General features: G+C 49.1%; 1 protein-coding gene and 1 pseudogene across 2 annotated transcripts; one reads left to right on the top strand and one right to left on the bottom strand.

Annotated features, from left to right (window-relative positions):
* Positions 1–801: 801 nt before the first annotated feature.
* Positions 802–3,764, bottom strand: GGT6 (gamma-glutamyltransferase 6). Of its 2 annotated transcripts, none has more exons than XM_008009921.3 (4): positions 3,569–3,764; positions 2,746–2,948; positions 2,534–2,647; positions 802–2,247 (listed from the first exon to the last, which is right to left on the bottom strand). In XM_008009921.3, the coding sequence occupies exons 1-4, from the start codon at positions 3,706–3,708 to the stop codon at positions 1,205–1,207; spliced, it is 1,500 nt and encodes a 499-aa protein (XP_008008112.3). In that variant the 5' UTR covers positions 3,709–3,764; the 3' UTR covers positions 802–1,204. The 2 variants fall into 2 exon arrangements, with proteins under 2 accessions (XP_008008112.3, XP_008008115.3); XM_008009924.3 differs by having other exon boundaries at positions 1,403–1,657; positions 2,534–2,629.
* Positions 3,765–13,969: 10,205 nt separating this feature from the next.
* Positions 13,970–14,683, top strand: LOC119620333 (thioredoxin pseudogene; annotated as a pseudogene).
* Positions 14,684–18,810: the final 4,127 nt, after the last annotated feature.

Consider the following 18,810-nt stretch of genomic DNA (forward strand, 5'->3'; position numbering starts at 1 on the left):
AAAGACGTCAACCCAGGCTCTCCCCTCTCTGGTTGTTGGTCACCTGTGCTGCCCGTCAGGGAAGCCCTGACTCCAGTTGCTTCCAAAGCTGATGGAAAATTAACCAAGAAGCAGGAATGGCGCTTGGTTTCTGGGAGACTTGATCTTTATTTTGTACCCAGTCTGGTTGAGGAAGATAGGTAAGGCGTATCCTGAAGGATAGAGATGCCAACAGTACCCTGGGCTCTGCCTGTCCTGCTCTGTGGGGCCCAAAGCCTAGGCAGGGGCTCTGCACTCTCCACTGTCCTCCTGAAAGCTGGATCTGAACTCAGGGCTACCCCCAGGCCCTATTGCTTTTTCCTTATTACCCTGATGTTCTTAGCTGATAAAACAGCTAGAGATTCCATCCAGTGCGGGTGATCTGAAGAATGATTGTGTTAACTCTGGATGCCAGAACTCAAGTCTAGGTAACTGAAAAGGCCAGAGGTTGGGGCCTGAGCCAGCAGTGAGCACATAATAGATACACACTCTTTTTTTTAGACAGAGTTTCGCTCTTGTTGCCCAGGTGGGGTTGCAATGGTGCGATCTCGGCTCACTGCAACCCCCACCTCCCGGATTCAAGTGATTCTGCTGCCTCAGCCTCCCGAGTAGCTGGGATTACAGGTGCACGCCACCTTGCCCAGCTAATTTTTTATATTTTTAGTAAAGACGGGGTTTCACCATGTTGCCCAGGCTGGTCTCGAACTCCTAGCCTCAGGTGATCCACCTGCCTTGGCCTCCCGAAGTGCTGGGATTACAGGTGTGAGCCACTGCACCCAGCTATTATTATTATCATTATTATTATTATTATTAAAGACAGGGTCTCACTCTGTTGTCCAGGCTGGAATACAGTGGTGTGACCCTAGCTTTGTGCAGCCTTGAACTCCTGAGCTCAAGCAAGCTTCCTGCCTCAGCCTCCCAAGCAGCTGGGACAACAGGCATGTGCCACTGCCCCTGGCAAATTTTTAAAATTTTAGTACAGACGAGAGTTCTTGCTCTGTTGTTTAGGCTGGTTTCAAACTCCTGGCCTCAAGGTGTCTTCCTGCCTTGTCTACCCAAAGAGCTGAGATTACAGGTGTGAGCCACCACACCCTGCGGGTGCACACTCGACTGCTGCTGGATCTGCTCTGCTCCTGCCCCTGTGCTTCAGATCATTCTGTCTTCTGCCAGACCCACTTCCATCCTGTTAGAACCCCTGGAAGGGGCAGCAGTCATGGGGGACACTGGAGACATGGGCGTGCTCTGCGTGGGCTGCCACCTGGAGCAGGGTCCCTTGGCCACAAGTGCTGGGATGCTGTGTTGGTTCTTGCTGCCCCTGGTGCTGGTGCTGGGCCTGGGTTGGGGGCCCTGCCGCCAGATGCCTGAGTATGGTGTGAGTCATGGCCCTGGCCACATCACGGGTCCCTGAAGCCACAAGCCCCAACACATCGGCCTCTGTGTCATCCAGGCTGCCACGGAGGATGAGGGGGCAGGCCCAGGCACTAGCAGTAGACTTGGCCACCAGGTTGCTGAGCAGAACCCCAGTGCTTGGGGACAGGTGTGCAGAGCCAAAGGAGCAGTTGAGCGAGGAGGTGAGAAGGAGCACAGAGCCGCTGCTGTCCACGGCGGCCAGGGCGCTGCTCCCAGGGCTCACAGCAGTCTGCAGGAATGCTGGGCAGGGGTCAGGGATGGGCGCCCCGGAGTGCAGGGCTGCCTCCAACAGTGCCAGCAGTTCCGGGCCAGCTGAGGGACTAGGGGTGGTGAACAGGATGCCCTGGGGCACAGGTAGCTGCTGTGCTGGTTCCAAAGTGGGCCTGGGTCCAGCTGAGGGCACCTCCAGCCCCAGGTCTCCCGCCAGCAGACTCAGTAGAGCGTCCCCAGCAAGGTCTGAGGTGGGAGCAAGGGCTGCCCTGCGAAGCACAGCTGCCAGTTGTGGGTTAGTGGCTCGGGCCCCAGCGCCCAGGGGCGTCCCATCAGCATGGCAAAGTAGTGGACAGAGGCCTTCTGTGCCCCGGGCCACCAGAGCCCTTGCCAGGGGTGTGTCCACCAGGAAGCCCTCCTGAGCCAGCGTGGTGGGGCCCACTAGCAGGCGTGGCCAGGGCAGGCGGCCAAAGCGTGCGTGCAGTAGGTGCAGGGTGGGCAGAGCCGTGGGCAGCCCCAGGCCGGGGGCCAGGGTCTGTGCTGGGCCTGATGTCAGGGCCGTGGAATTGCCCGAGGAGCTGTTGTGGAAGAGACCCCAAAACAGGGCACCTGCAGGAGACAGAGGGGCCACTCAGCAGCCGCAGGTCGAGAGTCACTGACTTATTTCAGTCAAGATCCCTTGACGAAGCCTGGGATCAGAAGTTACTGACCAGGCCTGAGGTCAAGGTTCCACGGACCTGGGCTCGAGGGACATAGCCTGGGGTCGGGACTGCCGCCCAAACCCTAGGTCCTGCTCACTAAGCAGCCTTGAGGTCAGGGCTACTGACTCCCTAAGTTCCAGGTCACAGATCAGGCTGTGGGTTGGGGGTGTGGTCTGGGGTCAGGGGCCACTGACCTAGGCCTGTGGCATGAGGATGCACCACCGCCAGACACAATGCGGCTCCAACTCCAGCATCCACGACGTTGCCCCCGGCAACAAGCAGCTCTCGGCCTAGGTGGGAGCATGTGGCTGCAGCAAGGAAGGCACTGTCATGCAGCAAGGAGGGGGGGCTGGGCCGGTGACCCCTGACCCTCCCCTCCCCCAAGCTGCCCCCAGCACTGACTGACCTGCAGGGCTGATGATGGCACCATGGTGGTATACGCCAGGGCCGTGGGAGTGTCCGCCGGCTGGAGGGGCCACAGAGCCCAAGCTTCCTGTCGAGCTGCCCTGATTCTGGAGCTGCCTCACAGCCAGGGAGCAGCCAACAGCTAGCAGCAGCAGGGCTGCCGCTACACGGGCCCAGGTTCCGGGCAGCCCACCAGCCTTGTTCCTGTGGGGGGGGGGGTGTCCTGAGCCAGGACTGGGACAGAGGGATGCCCACGAATCCCAAGAGACCCCAGGGAATGTTTCCCAAAAGGTTTGATTTAACAAGAGGAGGACAAGTCTGCCGAGGAGAACGGGCTTCTTGGTAGCGGGCACAGCTTGGGCAAAGACATGGAGGTGGGAAAGCTCTGGGGAAACAGGCTAGCTAGGGAGGGATCTTCTGGAGGGGACATTGGAGGGGCAGAGTCCAATCAGGCGGGAGGGAGGCCCAGTGGGGTGTGGCAGGCAGGAGAGAAGGGGCTGGGGAGCAGGCCCAGCCAGGCATAGCCAGGCCCCAACCTGCCTAGCAGGTGCCTCCTGCACCAGGGCTTGGGGGCTGGGGACCTTTGACAGAGCAGCAGATGGGACGGAGGCCGGCTTGGTACAGATGTCCCTCCAGGTGCACAGACTTTTGGTTGGGTCAGGCCAAGTCTGAGGCTACAGCCTAGGTTTTCCCCCAAACCGATCGGACGGTGCCTGGAGCTAAGCCCAGCGGGGAGTTGCCTGGTCCTCCTGAGGGGCTCAGAAAGAGGGACTTGCCAACCTCAAGCCTGGGGAGCCTGGTGCTCAGACCCCTCCCTTACCTACCTGGAAGAGTCCTGGTGCCTCCAGGGGTTTGGAACCAGCATCTCTGATGTCTCCTCCTCCTCCTCTTCCTCCTCCAACTCCAAGCTTGGCTCCCAGGGCAGCAGCTTCTGATAGACCACAGGCTCTGCTGCCAGCTCCATGGCCCCCCAGTGCTCGCCCCAGCCCTCCTGCCTGCCAGCCTTCCTGGCTGTGTCTCAGAGGCCCTGCCCAAGCCTGGCAGGTGGGAGGTGGCAGCGACCTTGGGGAAGGGTGGGGGTGGAATCCAGAACAGGTCTGGGCAGGGCACGGGGCCAAGGAGGCTGCATCTGAGCCTGCCCCATTAGGACACAAGGCCCAAGGAGCTCTCGCGACAGGGCTCCCAGGTGACTGCCTGTAAGGGGTCACAGCTCAGTGAGGTCGACGACGAGCTCAGCCCTAATGCCACAACCTTGACACCCAGGCACCTGCTAGGCTCCTCCCCTTGGGGGATATAGCCCATGGATGCCCCCAGGACTGTAGTTTAGGGACTGTGGACTTGAATTAGAGCTACAGTTACATGGTGGCTTGGGTCAGAGCTCCCACGTGCTTGAGTCAGCACGTGACTAGGTTCTGGCGTAGGGGTGTCCGCTCTCTGGCTGGGGTCAAGGCTCACCCTGTGGCTACTCTGGGTCTGGGTTTCTTTGGGGAGCAACTTGGTTCAAAACTCCCTGTGCGTGTTTTGCGACTTTTGTCCAGAAGGTAGCGCCACAGCCTGGAAATCAACATTTCTAAGTTCATTTTAGGCTTCCCATCAAGGACCTGTTGCAAAACAGTGCTGTTTGTAACGGCCCCAAATTGGAAAGTGCCCAAATGCCCATTATCGCTAGAATAAATGATGTAAGTCACAACGGACCACTCTGCAGCAGTGAGAATGAGCAATCTGCAATCATATGCAATAGTATACACAAGTCTGACAAACATACGGACGAGGGAAAGCAGCCAGGCAGGTGACAGCACGCACTACATGCTTTCATTTACACAAAGTACACAAAGAGGCAACAACAGTCTGCCCTCAGAAGTCAGATAGTGACTGGAGCAGGGACCAGGGGGCTTCTGGGATGCTGGAGATGTCCTTTCTTTCCTTCCTTTCTTTCCTCTCTTTTCCTTCCTTTCTTTCCTTTCTTTCTTGACAGAATTTTCATTCTTGTTGCCCAGGCTAGAGTGCAATGGTGCAATCTCAGCTCACTGCAACTTCCACCTACCAGGTTCAAGCAATTCTCCTGCCTCAGCCTCCCAAGTGGCTGGGATTACAGGCGCGCGCCACCATGCCTGGCTAATGTTTTGTATTTTTAGTAGAGACATGTTGGCCAGGCTGGTCTTGAACTCTTGACCTCGGGTAATCCACCCGCCTCGGCCTCCCAAAGTACTAGGATTACAGGTGTGAGCCACCACGCCCGGCCAAGATGTTGCTTCTTAATCTGAGTGTTGGTGACACAAGTGCCTTGAGTGTGAAAATGCATCAAGTTGGGCATTGATGACGTGTACTTTTCTATATGAATATTGTCTTTCAATAAAAAAGTAAAAATGAAAAAGCTCACGTATTTTCTACATTCAAACAACAACCATGAAAATCATCCTTCAAATCATCCATCATCCCATCTGGCTCTCCAGCTGCTTCCCTTTCTCGCGGCCTCTTCACAAGCAAGTACAGGGGTTCTTTAAGGCTGGTGTGCGTCACGATCACCTGGGCAGCTTGTTAAGTCAGATCGCTGGGCTCCCCTCCCAGAAAGTCTGGCTCCAGCTGTAGGGTCTAGAACGTGCTTTCCTAACTGCCAGTCCTGGAACCACGCCTTCAATCTAAAACAAAAGCGTACACCTGCCGTCTTCACGTCTTTCCCTCCTGTTTCTTCCCTTAGCTGGTTTCTGTCTCTCATTCCCCAGAGAAACCTTTGGTTTCCTTTTTTTTTTTTTTCTTGGGCCAATAAAAAACCAACCAACCAACCAAATAGAGCAGCCTAGGGTTGCCACCTTCTCATTTTGCCGGTGGTTGGGAGATGGGAATCAAAATGACCATTTTTATGATTTTATGACATTTATGTCATAAAACAATTCAGTTTCACTTTCTGTTAACATAGTGTAAGAAGGTTAGAATTTCAGAATGAAGGTCCGTCCTTCCTTCCCGAGAAAAGGCATCTGGGAGCCTTACGGCTCTGTGCTGCCCCCATCTCCTGCCCCAGCCTCAGTCTGGCCTTTGGACTCCTAGCATTGCTCCTCTCGTCCAGCAGGCAGAATTATTTTCGGCCCCCACCCTGCCCAGCCAACATTCCTCTGCTCTTAGAGCTAGGTCCTCACAAGCTCTTTGGGACAAGACCTCCACTGGTTGGGTTCTGGGAACATTTCCTAGTGTGGCCTTTCTCGTTCCTGCAGCTCTGGACCTATTAGCTAAGCTCCAATTAGATGCAGATGGGTTCTGGGGATAAATGCTCAGGCCAAAGTAGCTCCAGGGGCAGATGGACTCGGTCATTTTAGGGCTCAGGGTAGGGGTGGGGGTTGGCAATGGCTTCAGGAGAACTGGGTCTAGTTCCCTGTCTGCTAATAACTGAATATATGACTGCAGGCGAGACATTTAACCTCTGGGAGTCTTGATTTCACTTCTGTAAAATGAGGATAACAATATTTATCTTCCTAGGGTTGTTTTGAGGATTATACAAAATATATTTAAAGCAGCCAGGTGTGGGGGCTCATACCTGTAATTCCAGCACTTTGGGAGGCCAAGGCAGGTGGACCACGAGGTCAGGAGATTGAGACCATCCTGGCTAACATGTTGAAACCCCGTCTCTACTAAAAATACGAAAATATTAGCTGGGTGTGATGGTGTGCGCCTGTAGTCCCAGCTACTCGGGAGGCTGAAGCAGAAGAATGGCGTGAACCCGGGAGGTGGAGCTTGCAGTTAGCCGAGATGGCGCCACTGCACTCCAGCCTGGGTGACAGAGCGAGAAAAAAAAAAAAAGAAGAAAATATATTTAAAGCATCTAGACCAGTGCTTAGTACAGAGCAGTCCCTCCAAAAGCATGAATTCTTTTCTCTCTGCTCTGTGAGCCTCAGTCTCCCCAGTGATTATTATGCATAATCTACATACGCATGTGTGCGTGCACACACACAAAGGGTGGCTTGAAGTCTGAAGTGTAAGACTGTAGATTCGTTAATTTCTCCATTCATTTCCTCATTTGTCCTCTTATCCTAATAGTTCTCAACCTTAGATACATATTACAATTACCTGGCAAGCTTTGGAAAATTCTAATATCTATTCAGACCAGTTAAATAACGAAATCAGGATCTCTAGATTGTAACTTCATCAGTTTTTGAAGCTTCCCAGGTGTTTTCAATGTGCAGGCAAGGTTGAGAACCACCGCTTTAGCTAGTGATTTCTGCAATTCGAATCACCTGTAGCAATTGGAAAACACCCAAACACCAATGTCCTCGTCCCTCCCTTTCTCCCACTCCCACGACAATTGAATCAGCTTCTCTGAAAGTGAGTCTCAGTCAAGATGATTTTTTTTGTTTGTTTGTTTTGTTTTTTGAGATGGAGTTTTGCTCTTGTTGCCCAGGCTGGAGTGCAATGGCACGATCTCAGCTCATCACAACTTCCGCCTCCCAGGTTCAAGCAATTCTCCTGCCTCAGCCTCCCAAGTAGCTGGGATTACAGGCACCCACCACCACAACCGGCTAATTTTTGTATTTTTAGTAGAGACAGGGTTTCACCATGTTGACCAGGTTGGTCTCAAACTCCTGACCTCAGATTGATCTCTCTGCCTTGGCCTCCCGAAGTACTGGGATTGCAGGCTTGAGCCACTACACCTGGCCTCTGGCTGCCCCTTCTAACCAAGAAAGGACCCCTGAGATGAGAAACAAGGAAGAGTATGGGCCCCATGTGTGTGTAAGCCTTTCCCCAGGTTGACTTTATAATTGGCCCTCTTGGACATGCTGGGATTTGACTCTATAGAATGGAGACAATGAAGTATGTGTATGTGGCAGGGTTGGGGGTGGGTTCAAGCAATTCTCCTGTCTCAGCCTCTTGAGTAGCTGGGATTACAGGTGCCCGCCACAGCACCCAGCTAATTTTTGCATTTTTAGTAGAGACAGGGTTTTGCCACATTGGCCGGGCTGGTCTTGAACTCCTGACCTCAGGTGACCCACCCACCTCGGCCTCCCAAAGTGCTGGGATTACAGGCGTGAGCCACCATGCCCGGCCCAGATTTTCTAATAGGGAATTATTCCTTGCTACTGTGTGTCGAATCCTGGGGAGAGAAGTTGAGGTCATTAACAGTCCCAGGGTTTGGGGCTGACCTAGAGGAAAATGACCACGAGATGGCAGTAGCATGCAACGAGCTTTACTGGGGCGGCTCTGAGACAGGGTTACCTGTGAGGGGAAGTCCCCCATAGCGGGAGTCCTTTCAAGGATAGTGATGCAGAGCCACCATCCAGAAAGAGGAAAAGACAAGAGAGCTTCTGGGGAGAGGGGTATCAGAGGCGGTTTACATGTCTGGATGAGGAGGGGTGTCTCTGGGTCAAAGAACTGCCAAGGGCAGCCCTGGCTTGGGCTCTGTTATAGCCCCAGGGTTTGTCCTCTCTATGGCCAGCAGATGTGGGGTGCAGTCTGGCAGGGTATATAAAGCAGGCAGGCCCTAAGTGGCTAGAAATACATTTATTTGGGCTATTTAATTAAAAGCAACTGGATGTGTAAAAAACTGAGTTTAGCTCTTGGGGGTTTTTGAGCTAGCAGTCCTGACATGAAGAAGTAAACAACGTAGGGCTCAAGGTTCAGCTCATTTATTTAACAGGGTGAATAACAGTGCCTGCCTCCCCCACTCTCTCCCACTACAGAAGTTGAGGGAGCAGATCCTTCCTCAGTCTTCCCTGCTCGTATAGCCAAGGGCAAATATGGGGCCTAAGCTCAGCCAGTTCGAGAATTGTCTCCAGGTCTTTAAAATTTTATTTATTTATGTATTTATTTTTGAGACAGAGTCTTGCTCTGTTACCCACGCTGGAGTGCAGTGGTGCAATCGTGGCTCACTGCAGCCTTCATCTCCTAGGTTCAAGTGGTCCTCCTGCCTCAGCCTTTTGAGTAGCTGGGATCACAGGTGTGTACCACCAGGCCCAGCTAATGTTTAAATTTTCTGTAGAGATGGGGTCTTGCTATGTTGCCCAGGCTGGTCTCAAACTCCTGGCTTCAAAAGATCCTCCTTCCTTGCCCTTCCAAAGTGTTAAGATTACAGGTGTGAGCCTGCCCCATACCTCTCACTTTTTTTTCGTGAGACAGCATGTTACTCTGTCTCCCAGGCTGGAGGGCAGTGGTTCAATCTCAGCTCCCTGCAACCTCTGCCTCCTGGGCTCACATGATCCTCCCACCTCAGCCTCCCAAGTAGTTGGCACTACCGGCCTGAGCTACCACGTCCAACTTTTTTTTTTTTTTTTTTTTTTTAGTAGAGATGAGTTTTTACTGTGTTGCCTAGACTGGCCTCAAACTCCTGGGTTCAGCCAATCAGCCCACCACCTCCCAAAGCATCTAGATTTTCTTTTTCCTTTTTTCTTTTCTTTTCCTTCTTTCTTTCTTTCTTTTTTTTTTTTTTCTTTTTTTGAAATAAAGTCTCGCTCTGTTACCCAGGCTGGAATGCAGTGGTGCAATCTGGGCTCACTGCAACCTCTCCCTCCCAGATTCAAGCGATTCTCCCACCTTAGCCTCCCAAGTAGCTGGGACTACAAGTGTGCACCACCACGCCTAGCTAATGATTTTTTATATTTTAGTAGAGATGGGGTTTCACCATGTTGCCCAGGCTGGCCTCGAGCTCCTGAGCTCAGGCAATCTGCCCACCTTGGCCTCCCAAAGTGCTAGGATTACAGATGTGAGCCACTGCGCCTGGCCTAGATTTTCTAACTGGGAATTATTAAATAGGCTGGGTTTCAGCCACTGCATCCAGCCCTCCCCAGGCCTTTTCATATGTGTGTATGACTTCAGTATTCGGAGATTTGGAGATGAGAATCATTGGCCAGTCTGGCCCTATCGAGAGACTCTGCCGTGCCGCTTCTCGATTCTATTTATTTATTTATTTAGTTATTTAGTTATTTATTTATTTTAAGACAGAGTCTAACTCTGTCATCCAGGCTGGAATGCAGTGGCACGATCTCAGTTCACTGCAACCCCCACCTCCTGGGTTCAAGCGATTCTCCTGCCTCAGCCTCCTGAGTAGCTGGGATTACAGGAGCGCGCCACCACAAGCAGCTAATTTTTGCATTTTTTAGTACAGACGGGGTTTCACCAAGTTGGCCAGGCTGGTCTCAAACTCCTGACCCCAGGTGACCCGCCCGCCTCGGCCTCCCAAAGTGCTGGGATTACAGGCGTGAGCTACTGAGCCCACCACTTCTCGCTTCTTGACCCTTTAGAGCAGGCTTTGTCAACCAGGTCCCTCCTCTGAACCACAGAACACAGGAATGATTTTCCCAATTCTCCATAGAGCCTTTGCCCTTTCCCTTTCTTCCTGCTGGAATTCCAGCTCTAGGCCTGGGCCCTGGGGATGGCATGGCTGCGCTGAGGACAGTGCGGCAGGGAGCTAATCGGAGGCTGGGCCTTCCTCACCTCTCAGCCAGTGGTTTGTGCCCTGGACTCTAAATCTTTACATTTCTTGTCACATGGGCGAAATAAATATCTCCTTTGTGTAGCTGTGAGGTAGAACAGATAGGACTCGTAGTCTGCCTTTCTTTTAATCTCCTAATCTCCATTCAAATCTGTTTTGTAGGGATGGCCCCTCACCGTTCTTTTGAATGGAACATAGGGCAGGCCCATGGCTTTTCAGGACACTCTCCTTTGGCAAAAAGTTTTTGGGTCACTTCAAGTTATAAAAGTTTCATTTCAGCCAGGCGCAGTGGCTCACGCCTGTAATCCCAGCACTTTGGGAGGCGGAGGTGGGTGGACCGCCTGAGGTCAGGAGTTTGAGACCAGCCTGGCCAACATGTTGAAACCCCATCTCTACTAAAAATACAAAGTTAGCCAGGCATGGTGGTGGGTGCCTGTAATCCCAGCTACTCAGGAGGCTGAGGCAGGAGAATCGCTTGAACCTGGGAGGCAGAGGTTGCGATGAGCTGAGATCGCACCACTGCACTCTGGCCTGGGTGACAGAGTGAGACGCTGTCTCAAAAAAAAAAAAAAGTTTCATTTCAATAATTGCAATTAAAAAAATAAGTGTGGTCCCTTTCATGGAGCTGGAGGGCAGAGCAGTGGTTGCCAGGGGCTGGGGGAAGTGGGCGGGGACTTGTTTAGTGTGTGAGGTTCCATCTGGGATAGCGAACAGCTTCTGCAGATGGCTGCGCAACAGCGTGAGCATATTTGGAGCCACTGAAATGATTCATATACATGTAAATTGGTTAAAATGGTAAATTTTGTGTTGTGTATATTGTATCACAATGAAAAAATGCAAAAAAAAAGGTGTAAGCCAAAAAACTCCAAAACACCCCACAGCCCTTCCCTCAAATGTAAAAGTCCATTTAAAGTTAAAAACTTCTCCCTTGCACCTTCTCGGTCTGTTTTGGGCAAGCAGCATGCAACAGGAAAAGTGTGTGTGTGTGTGTGTGTGTGCGTGTGTAAGAAAGGGTACGGTGAAGAGAGAGAGACTCAAATTAACTTCTCAATGTACCCCCAACCCGCACCTGCTCTTATGCCCTGGGATTCTCCTCCTCACTCACGTGGCTGCTTTTGTACCCCCAGGGTTGACATGGCCGGGGAAGAGGAAGAAAGGGGCAGGAATCTGATTTTGTATTGTACGGGCTGGTACGGAAGCTTCTTGGACTTTGTACATAGCTGACTCTTTATCTATTGGGGGACTTCTTTAAGTTCTTCCAAGACCTCCAGCCGACCCCATTATTGGGGTCTCACCTCCAGTTCCCTGGGTATAGCTGAACTCTTCTTGGCTCACATGCAGCTCAGGCCTCAGTTTCTTGCTGCTGGGGCCGCATCTTTCTCTCCAGGTGGCGCTCCTGGGCAGGTTTTAGTCTTTGTGTTTTGTTTTGTTTTGTTTTGTTTTTTAATAGCTCTTGCTCAAGGTTGGGCAGGTTTTAATGTGGCCTGATGCTGGTTCTCCCTCCCGCATAGCTCACATCTGGCCCATAGGGAACAATCACATATCCTTTTCCTGCGATATAGATTTCAGGGGTACCAGTTTCCAATGCAGCCAACTCTCTTCAATGAATGATCAAAACCACTATCAGCCAGCACATCTCTCATGCACCAAATGAAACATTTTTTTGTGTGATCGCTTCGGCAGCACATATACTAAATTTTTTTTTTTTTTTTTTTTTTTTTTTTTGTAGAGATGGGGTCTTGTCATGTTCACTAGGCTGGTTTTGAACTCCTAGGCTTGAGCAATCTTCCCACTTCGGCCTCCCAAAATGCTGGGATTACAGGCATAGCCACTGTTCCAGGACTTGGATTTTTTTTTTTTTTTTTTTTTTGAGACAGAGTCTCACTCTGTCGTCCAGGCTGGAGTGCAGTGGCCGGATCTCAGCTCACTGCAAGCTCCGCCTCCCGGGTTCTCGCCATTCTCCTGCCTCAGCCTCCCAAGTAACTGGGACTAGAGGCGCCCACCACCACGCCCGGCTAGTTTTTTGTATTTTTTAGTAGAAACGAGGTTTCACCGTGTTAGCCAGGATGGTCTCGATCTCCTGACCTCGTGATCCACCCGTGTCGGCCTCCCAAAGTGCTGGGATTACAGGCTTGAGCTACTGCGCCTGGACTTGGATTTTTAAAATCAGTTTTATTGAGGGGTGTGTGTGTGTGTATATATATGTATGTATGTATTTTTTTTTTTTTTTTTTTTGAGACGGATCTTGCTCTGTCACCCAAGCTGGAGTGCAGTGGCACGATCTCGGCTCACCACAACCTCTGTCTCCCAGGTTCAAGCGATTCTCCTGCCTCAGCCTCCCAGGTAGCTGGGAATACAGGCGCCCGCTGCCAAGCCCGCTCCCAGGTAGCTGGGACTACAGGTGACCGCTGCCAAACCGAGGTAACTTTTGTATTTTCGGTAGAGACGGGGTTTCACCATATTGGTCAGGCTGGTTTCGAACTCCTGACCTTGTGATCCACCCACCTCAGCCTCCCAAAGTGCCGGGATTACAGGCGTGAGCCGCCGTGCCCAGTTGAGGTATAATTTACATAAAGTAAAAGTCACAAAGTTTTGTGTATATTGCCAGCAACTGACACCACAATTAAATAGACAACGAAGGAACCGATCGCTCCTGCAGCCAACACTATAGTTCACCGTGGAGGACCCCGTGGACAGCCCCAAGCCTCCCTCTGCATGACCGTTTCCTGGGCAGAAGTCCTTTGAGCTAGGTGGGAAATTTGGACAGTACCCAACATATGTGGAGGAACTATGCCCTGGCACTGGGCAAGTGGGAGATTTAGAGCCCCAAATGGATGCTCGATCCAACCCACTGATCACACCTCACCCCATCACAGCAAGTTAGGTGTTTCTCTGCTTTTTGTTTGAGGCGTTACATGAGAATCTCTTATCTCCAGGGAGTTGTATGTTGCGATTCCAGTAGTGGAAAGAACAAAATCAAAACGCTGTATGGTGAAATCCTCAAAGGGAAGGACCCGGAACTCACATCCTTCGAGATATCATCTGTACCTGCACGGTTGTGACCGGGTGGGCAACGTAGTGGCAGAGTCGAGGGACAAAATGCGTGCTAATAGTCTCCAGGCTCAAAAATGATTCAAGAACCTGATGGTGTCTCTCCAAAGACCAACACACGGGGATGGTGCCAACCTGTCGCTCAATTACAACACAGGGCTGGCGACTAACTGGTTTAATTCAAGACTGTGGGCGGGATCACTGGTCTTTGCTTTGACAACAGAATTCGAGTCCCTGGAAAAAGAGCTACTCGACCAGGTTATAGACTAGTGGCTGGTAGAGTGCGAATGACAACATATTGTACCAACAAGATGTTCTTAGATCAGTATATGGACCGATCTATTGCACTGCCGTCAGTTGTAACCAAGATTGTTGTATTTGAGGAGAAAGAGACGCTTGCCCGGAAAACACACGGACAGTTTTTTGAGTATGGGGGAGCCCTGCACCAACCCATTATGATTTGAGGTCTCTCCTCGGATGCTCCCAAATCTGGCAACGGTGGCAAACTATTGAGCTAAAAGACTTAATCCAGCAAATTCTGGATTTAAGGCTTCTGACATAATACCTGGAGCAAATATGACACTTCCACTTACTCAGATGGCTGCTCACTGAGTGTCAAGAGGAACAGGGACAGGCATATGGTCACTCCAACTTTGAACATCCTAAAGAATTATGGGGTAACAGGCTACAAATGAAAACAGTCAGTTCCTATTTAAAAAGAAAAAAAAAGACAACCCCTCAACAGACCTCAGCAGCCAAGATGGTGAAGCAGGCCGAGAGCGAGGTTGCTTTTTAGGAAGCCTTGGATGCCACAGGCGATAAACTTGTAGTAGATGGCTTCTCAGCCATGTGGTATGGGCCTTGCAAAATGATCAAGCCTTTCTTTATCCCCTCTCTGGAAAGTATTCCAACGTGGTATTCCTTGAAGCAGATGTGGATGACTGTCAGGATGTTGCTTCAGAGTGTGAAGTCAAATGCATGCCAACATTCCAGTTTTTTTAAGAAGGGACAAAAAGTGGGTGAACTTTCTGGAGCTCATAAGGAAAAGCTTGAAGCCACCGTGAATGAATTAGTCTAATCGTGTTTTCTGAAAACATCACCAGCCATTGGCTATTTAAAACTTGTAATTTTTTAAATTTACCAAAAAAAAAAAAAAATACAAAGTATGAAGACTATAAACCCAAATGCCATCTGGATGACAATAAAAACATTCATTCTAACACCTGAAAAAAAAAAAAAAGACAAAGAACATTTCCAACAACTGAGCATTTTCCTAGTCCCCCTTTGCTCCACCCCTTACGTCTGCTCCTTGACAACCACTCATCTGATTTTGATCCGTATATGTTGGTCTTTACCTAAGAAATCATGTTTTGAGGCTGGGCGCGGTGGCTCAAGCCTGTAATCCCAGCACTTTGGGAGGCCGAGACGCATGGATCACGAGGTCAGGAGATCAAGACCATCCTGGCTAACATGGTGAAACCCCGTCTCTACTAAAAAGTACAAAAAACTAGCTGGGCAAGGTGGCGGGCGCCTGTAATCCCAGCTACTCGGGAGGCTGAGGCAGGAGAATAGCGTAAACCCAGGAGGCGGAGCTTGCAGTGAGCTGAGATTCGGCCACTGCACTCCAGCCTGGGCGACAGAGCGAGATTCCGTCTCAAAAAAAAAGAAGAAAAAAAAATCATGTTTTGAGGACTTATATATTGTAAATGGAATCATACAAGATGTACTTGTTCATATCTTCTTTCACTTAGCATGAAGGCTTTGAGAAGCATCCATGTCATTCCGTGCATCTGTTTTTTCTTTTTATTGCTGAGTAGTGTTTATTGTATCTATATGTACCACAATGTATCGATTCACCCATTGACATAGACTGGATTGTTTCCAATTGTTTACTATAGTGAATATAGGTGTTATAAGCATTTGTGTACAAGCCTTTGTGGGGACATATGTTTTCATTCTTCTTGGATAAATATCTGAGTGAGATTGCCAGGTCATATGGTAAGTATATAGTTAACTCAGCAAGAAATCCACCAATTTATTTTCCAAAATAACTCTACCATTTTGCTTTCCCACCAGCATGGGATGAACATTCCAGTTGCTCTGTATTCTTGGCAACACTTAAGTATTGTCGGATTTTTAAGGGGTGTGTGTGTGTGTGTGTGTGTGTGTGTGTGTAGTGGTGTCTCATTATAGTTTTAATTTCCATTTCCCTCATGTCTAATTATATTGGACATCATTTTATTCATTTATTGCTACTCATATATCTTCTTTGCTGAAATGTCTGTTGAAATCTTTTTCCCATTAAAAAATCAGGTGATTTTATTTTATTACCGAGGTGGTGGTGGTGTTTTTTGACAGTCTCACTCTTGTCACCCAGGCTGGAGTGAATTGGTACGATCTCGGCTCACTGCAACCTCTGCCTCCCAGGTTCAAGTGATTCTCCTGCCTCAGCCTCCCGAGTAGCTGGGATTACAGGCGCCTGCCACCATGCCCAGATAATTTTTATATTTTTAGTAGAGATGGGTTTTCACCATGTTGGCCAGGTTGGTCTTGAACTCCTGACCTCAGGTGATCCACCCGCCTCAGCCTCCCAAAGTGCTGTGATTGCAGGCATAACCCACTGTGCCCAGCCTACTATTGAATTTTAAGAGTTCCTTGTGTGTGCTGGATACAAGTCCTTTATCAGATACATTCTTGTTTTTTAAATTTATTTTTTAAATGTATTTATTTTTAGCAGCCCTGTTAACTGAATAAACAAATTTTCCATATATGTTTTCTCTCAATCTGCGGTTTGCCTTTTCATCTTCTTAAAAGCATCTTTAAAGGTCAGAACTTTAAAATTTTGGTAACGTTCTATTTATCATTTTGCTTTTGTTTCCCATTTAAGGAACCTTTGCCTAACTCAAGGTCACAAAGATTTTGTCCTATGTTTTCTTCTAGAAGTATTATGGTTTTAGCTCTTATATTTAGGTCTATGATTTATTTCAAATTCATTTTAGGGTATGATGTGAGGTAAAGGTCAGGTTTTTTAAATTTAATTTTGGCACACAGGTAATCTAATTATTCTGGCACTATTTATATGAAATACTATCCTTTTTCCCACTGAGTTACCATTGGATAAAATCAGCTGGCTGACTGTAAGCCTATTTCTGGACTCTATTCTGTTCCATTGATATCCCTGTTTATCCTTACAGTGAGAGAACACTATCTTGATTATTATTGCTTTATAATACATCTCAAAATTGAATAGTTTTGTCCTCCAATGTGTTTCTTTTTTCCTTTCTGCTTTTTTTTTTTTTTTTTTAAGACAGAGTCTTGCTCTGTCACCCAGTCTGGAGTGTAGTGCCACAATCTCAGCTCACTGCAACCTCCACCTCCTGGGTTCAAGCAATTCTCCTGTCTCAGCCTCCCAAGGAGCAGGGATTACAGGCACCTGCCACCATGACTGGCTAACTTTTTGTATTTTTAGTGTAGATGGGGTTTCAACACATTGGCCAGGCTGGTCTTGAACTCCTGACCTCCAGACCTCAAGTGATCCACCCTCCTCGACCTCCCAAAGTGCTGGGATTACGGGTATAAACCACCACGCCTGGCTCATATTTCTTATTTAAAAAAATTTTTAGGTAAATTTTAGAATTAACTAGTCTGTTTTTAAGAATGAGTGCCTCCAGAAATTTTGATTGGGATAGTGATACTCTATAAATTTGAGGAGAATTTATGTTGAGTCTTAAGGTCTGTGAATATGGTATATCTCCCCATTTCTTTAGGTCTTCTTTAATTTGTCTCAGCAGTATTTTGCAGTCTTCCTGCTCCCTTTCTCTTTTCCTCATATCAGGACAACCCATAATTTTTTTTTTTTTTTTAAATGGAGTCTTGCTCTGTTGCATAGGCTGGAGTGCTGTGGCATGATCTCGGCTCACTGCAACCTCCACCTCACCTCCTGGTTCAAGTGATTCTCCTGCCTCAGCCTCCCAAGTAGCTGGGATTGCAAGTGTGTGCCACTGTGCCCAGCTAATTTTTGTATTTTTAGTACAGATGGGGTTTCACCATGTTGGCCAGGTTGGTCTTGAACTCCTGACCTCCAGTGATCCACCTGCCTCAGCCTCCCAAAGTGCTGGGATTACAGGTGTGAGCCACTGCACCGGGCCCATATTTTCTATCTTTTAGTGCTGGATTATGTTTTCCCCCATCTGTATTTGATCAGATATCCAACCTACCTTTTAAGGTTTAATTTTACTGTAATTTTAATTCTCTAGATTTCTAATGGAATCTTTGTCATTTGTCCTATTCTTATTTCATGACTTCCTTTTTTTAAGCAGTTTATTTATTTATTTATGTATGTATTTATTTATTTATTTATTATACGTTAAGTTCTAGGGTACATGTGCACAGCGTGCAGGTTTGTTACATATGTGTATATGTGCCATGTTGGTGTGCTGCACCCGTTAACTTGTCATTTACATTAGGTGTATCTCCTAATGTTATCCCTCCCCCCCGCACCCTCCCCACAATAGGCCCCGGTGCGTGATGTTCCCCACCCTGTGTCCAAATGTTCTCATTGTTCAATTCCCACCTATGAGTGAGCCTGACTTCCTTTTCTTGTTTCATGGTTGCTGTACCCTTTTTATTTCTCTGAGGACTTTAAAGATACTTTCTTAAGGCCAGCCGTGGTGACTCATGCCTGTAAACCCAGCACTTTCAGAGGCCATGGTGGGTGGATCACTTGAGGTCAGGAGTTTGAGACCAGCCTGACCAACATAGTGAAACCCCACCTCTACTAAAAATACAAAAATTAGTCAGGTGTGGTGGCGCACACCTGTAGTCCCAGCTGCTTGGGAGGCTGAGGCAGGAGAATCACTTAAACCTGGGAGGCAGAGGTTGCAGTGAGCTGAGATCTTGCCATTGCACTCCAGCAGCAATAAGAATGAAACCTCATCTCAAAATAAAATAAAATGTAAAAAAGGATACTCTCTTTAAAGTGGTTTTCAGGGAGCTCTAAACCCATTTTCTCAGTGATCAGTTCCCCTGTTTGCTGAGTTTGTTTGCTCTCATGAGGTTGGTCTTCCTCAGTGCTCTCAGGTTGTGAGGTTATCTGGAGAGTCTGTAAAAACCAAGGCCATCTGTTAGTGGCCTCAGTTTGGTTGATATTGGGCTGGGCTCCAGCCAGAGGTTTCCTCAGAAATGTCTGCTGTGGGTCTCCACTTCATGTGAGCGATGCATTTCTGGGAAAGTCCCTGGGAGCTTGGTGGCTCTACTGAGCCACAGGCACGTGGCTCGGTCTTTGCCATGACCTTGGAGAGGAGGTGTAGCCACTCTGGCTGATGCTCACTAACTGGCAGCGTGGGTCCCAGTGCCAGCCAGGCTCAGGCCCCAGTCCTGCTGGGCATCTACACCGTGGCCCATCCCCTCCAACTTCAGCCCTGCTGTCGTCCCCGCCCCCAGAGACTGCCAATACCAGCTCCTGTCTCCCCTGCCGGCTCCTGTCTCCTTTCTCTTAAGGAGAAGTCTCCATTTTTGGTCTACAAAACTGTCTATCTTTTGTTATTGATCATGTTTGTGTCATTAGGAGAAGTCTCCGTTTTTGGTCTACAAAATTGTCTA

Source organism: Chlorocebus sabaeus, chromosome 16 (assembly GCF_047675955.1).
Source record: "Chlorocebus sabaeus isolate Y175 chromosome 16, mChlSab1.0.hap1, whole genome shotgun sequence".
Classification (NCBI taxonomy): Eukaryota; Metazoa; Chordata; class Mammalia; order Primates; family Cercopithecidae; genus Chlorocebus; species Chlorocebus sabaeus.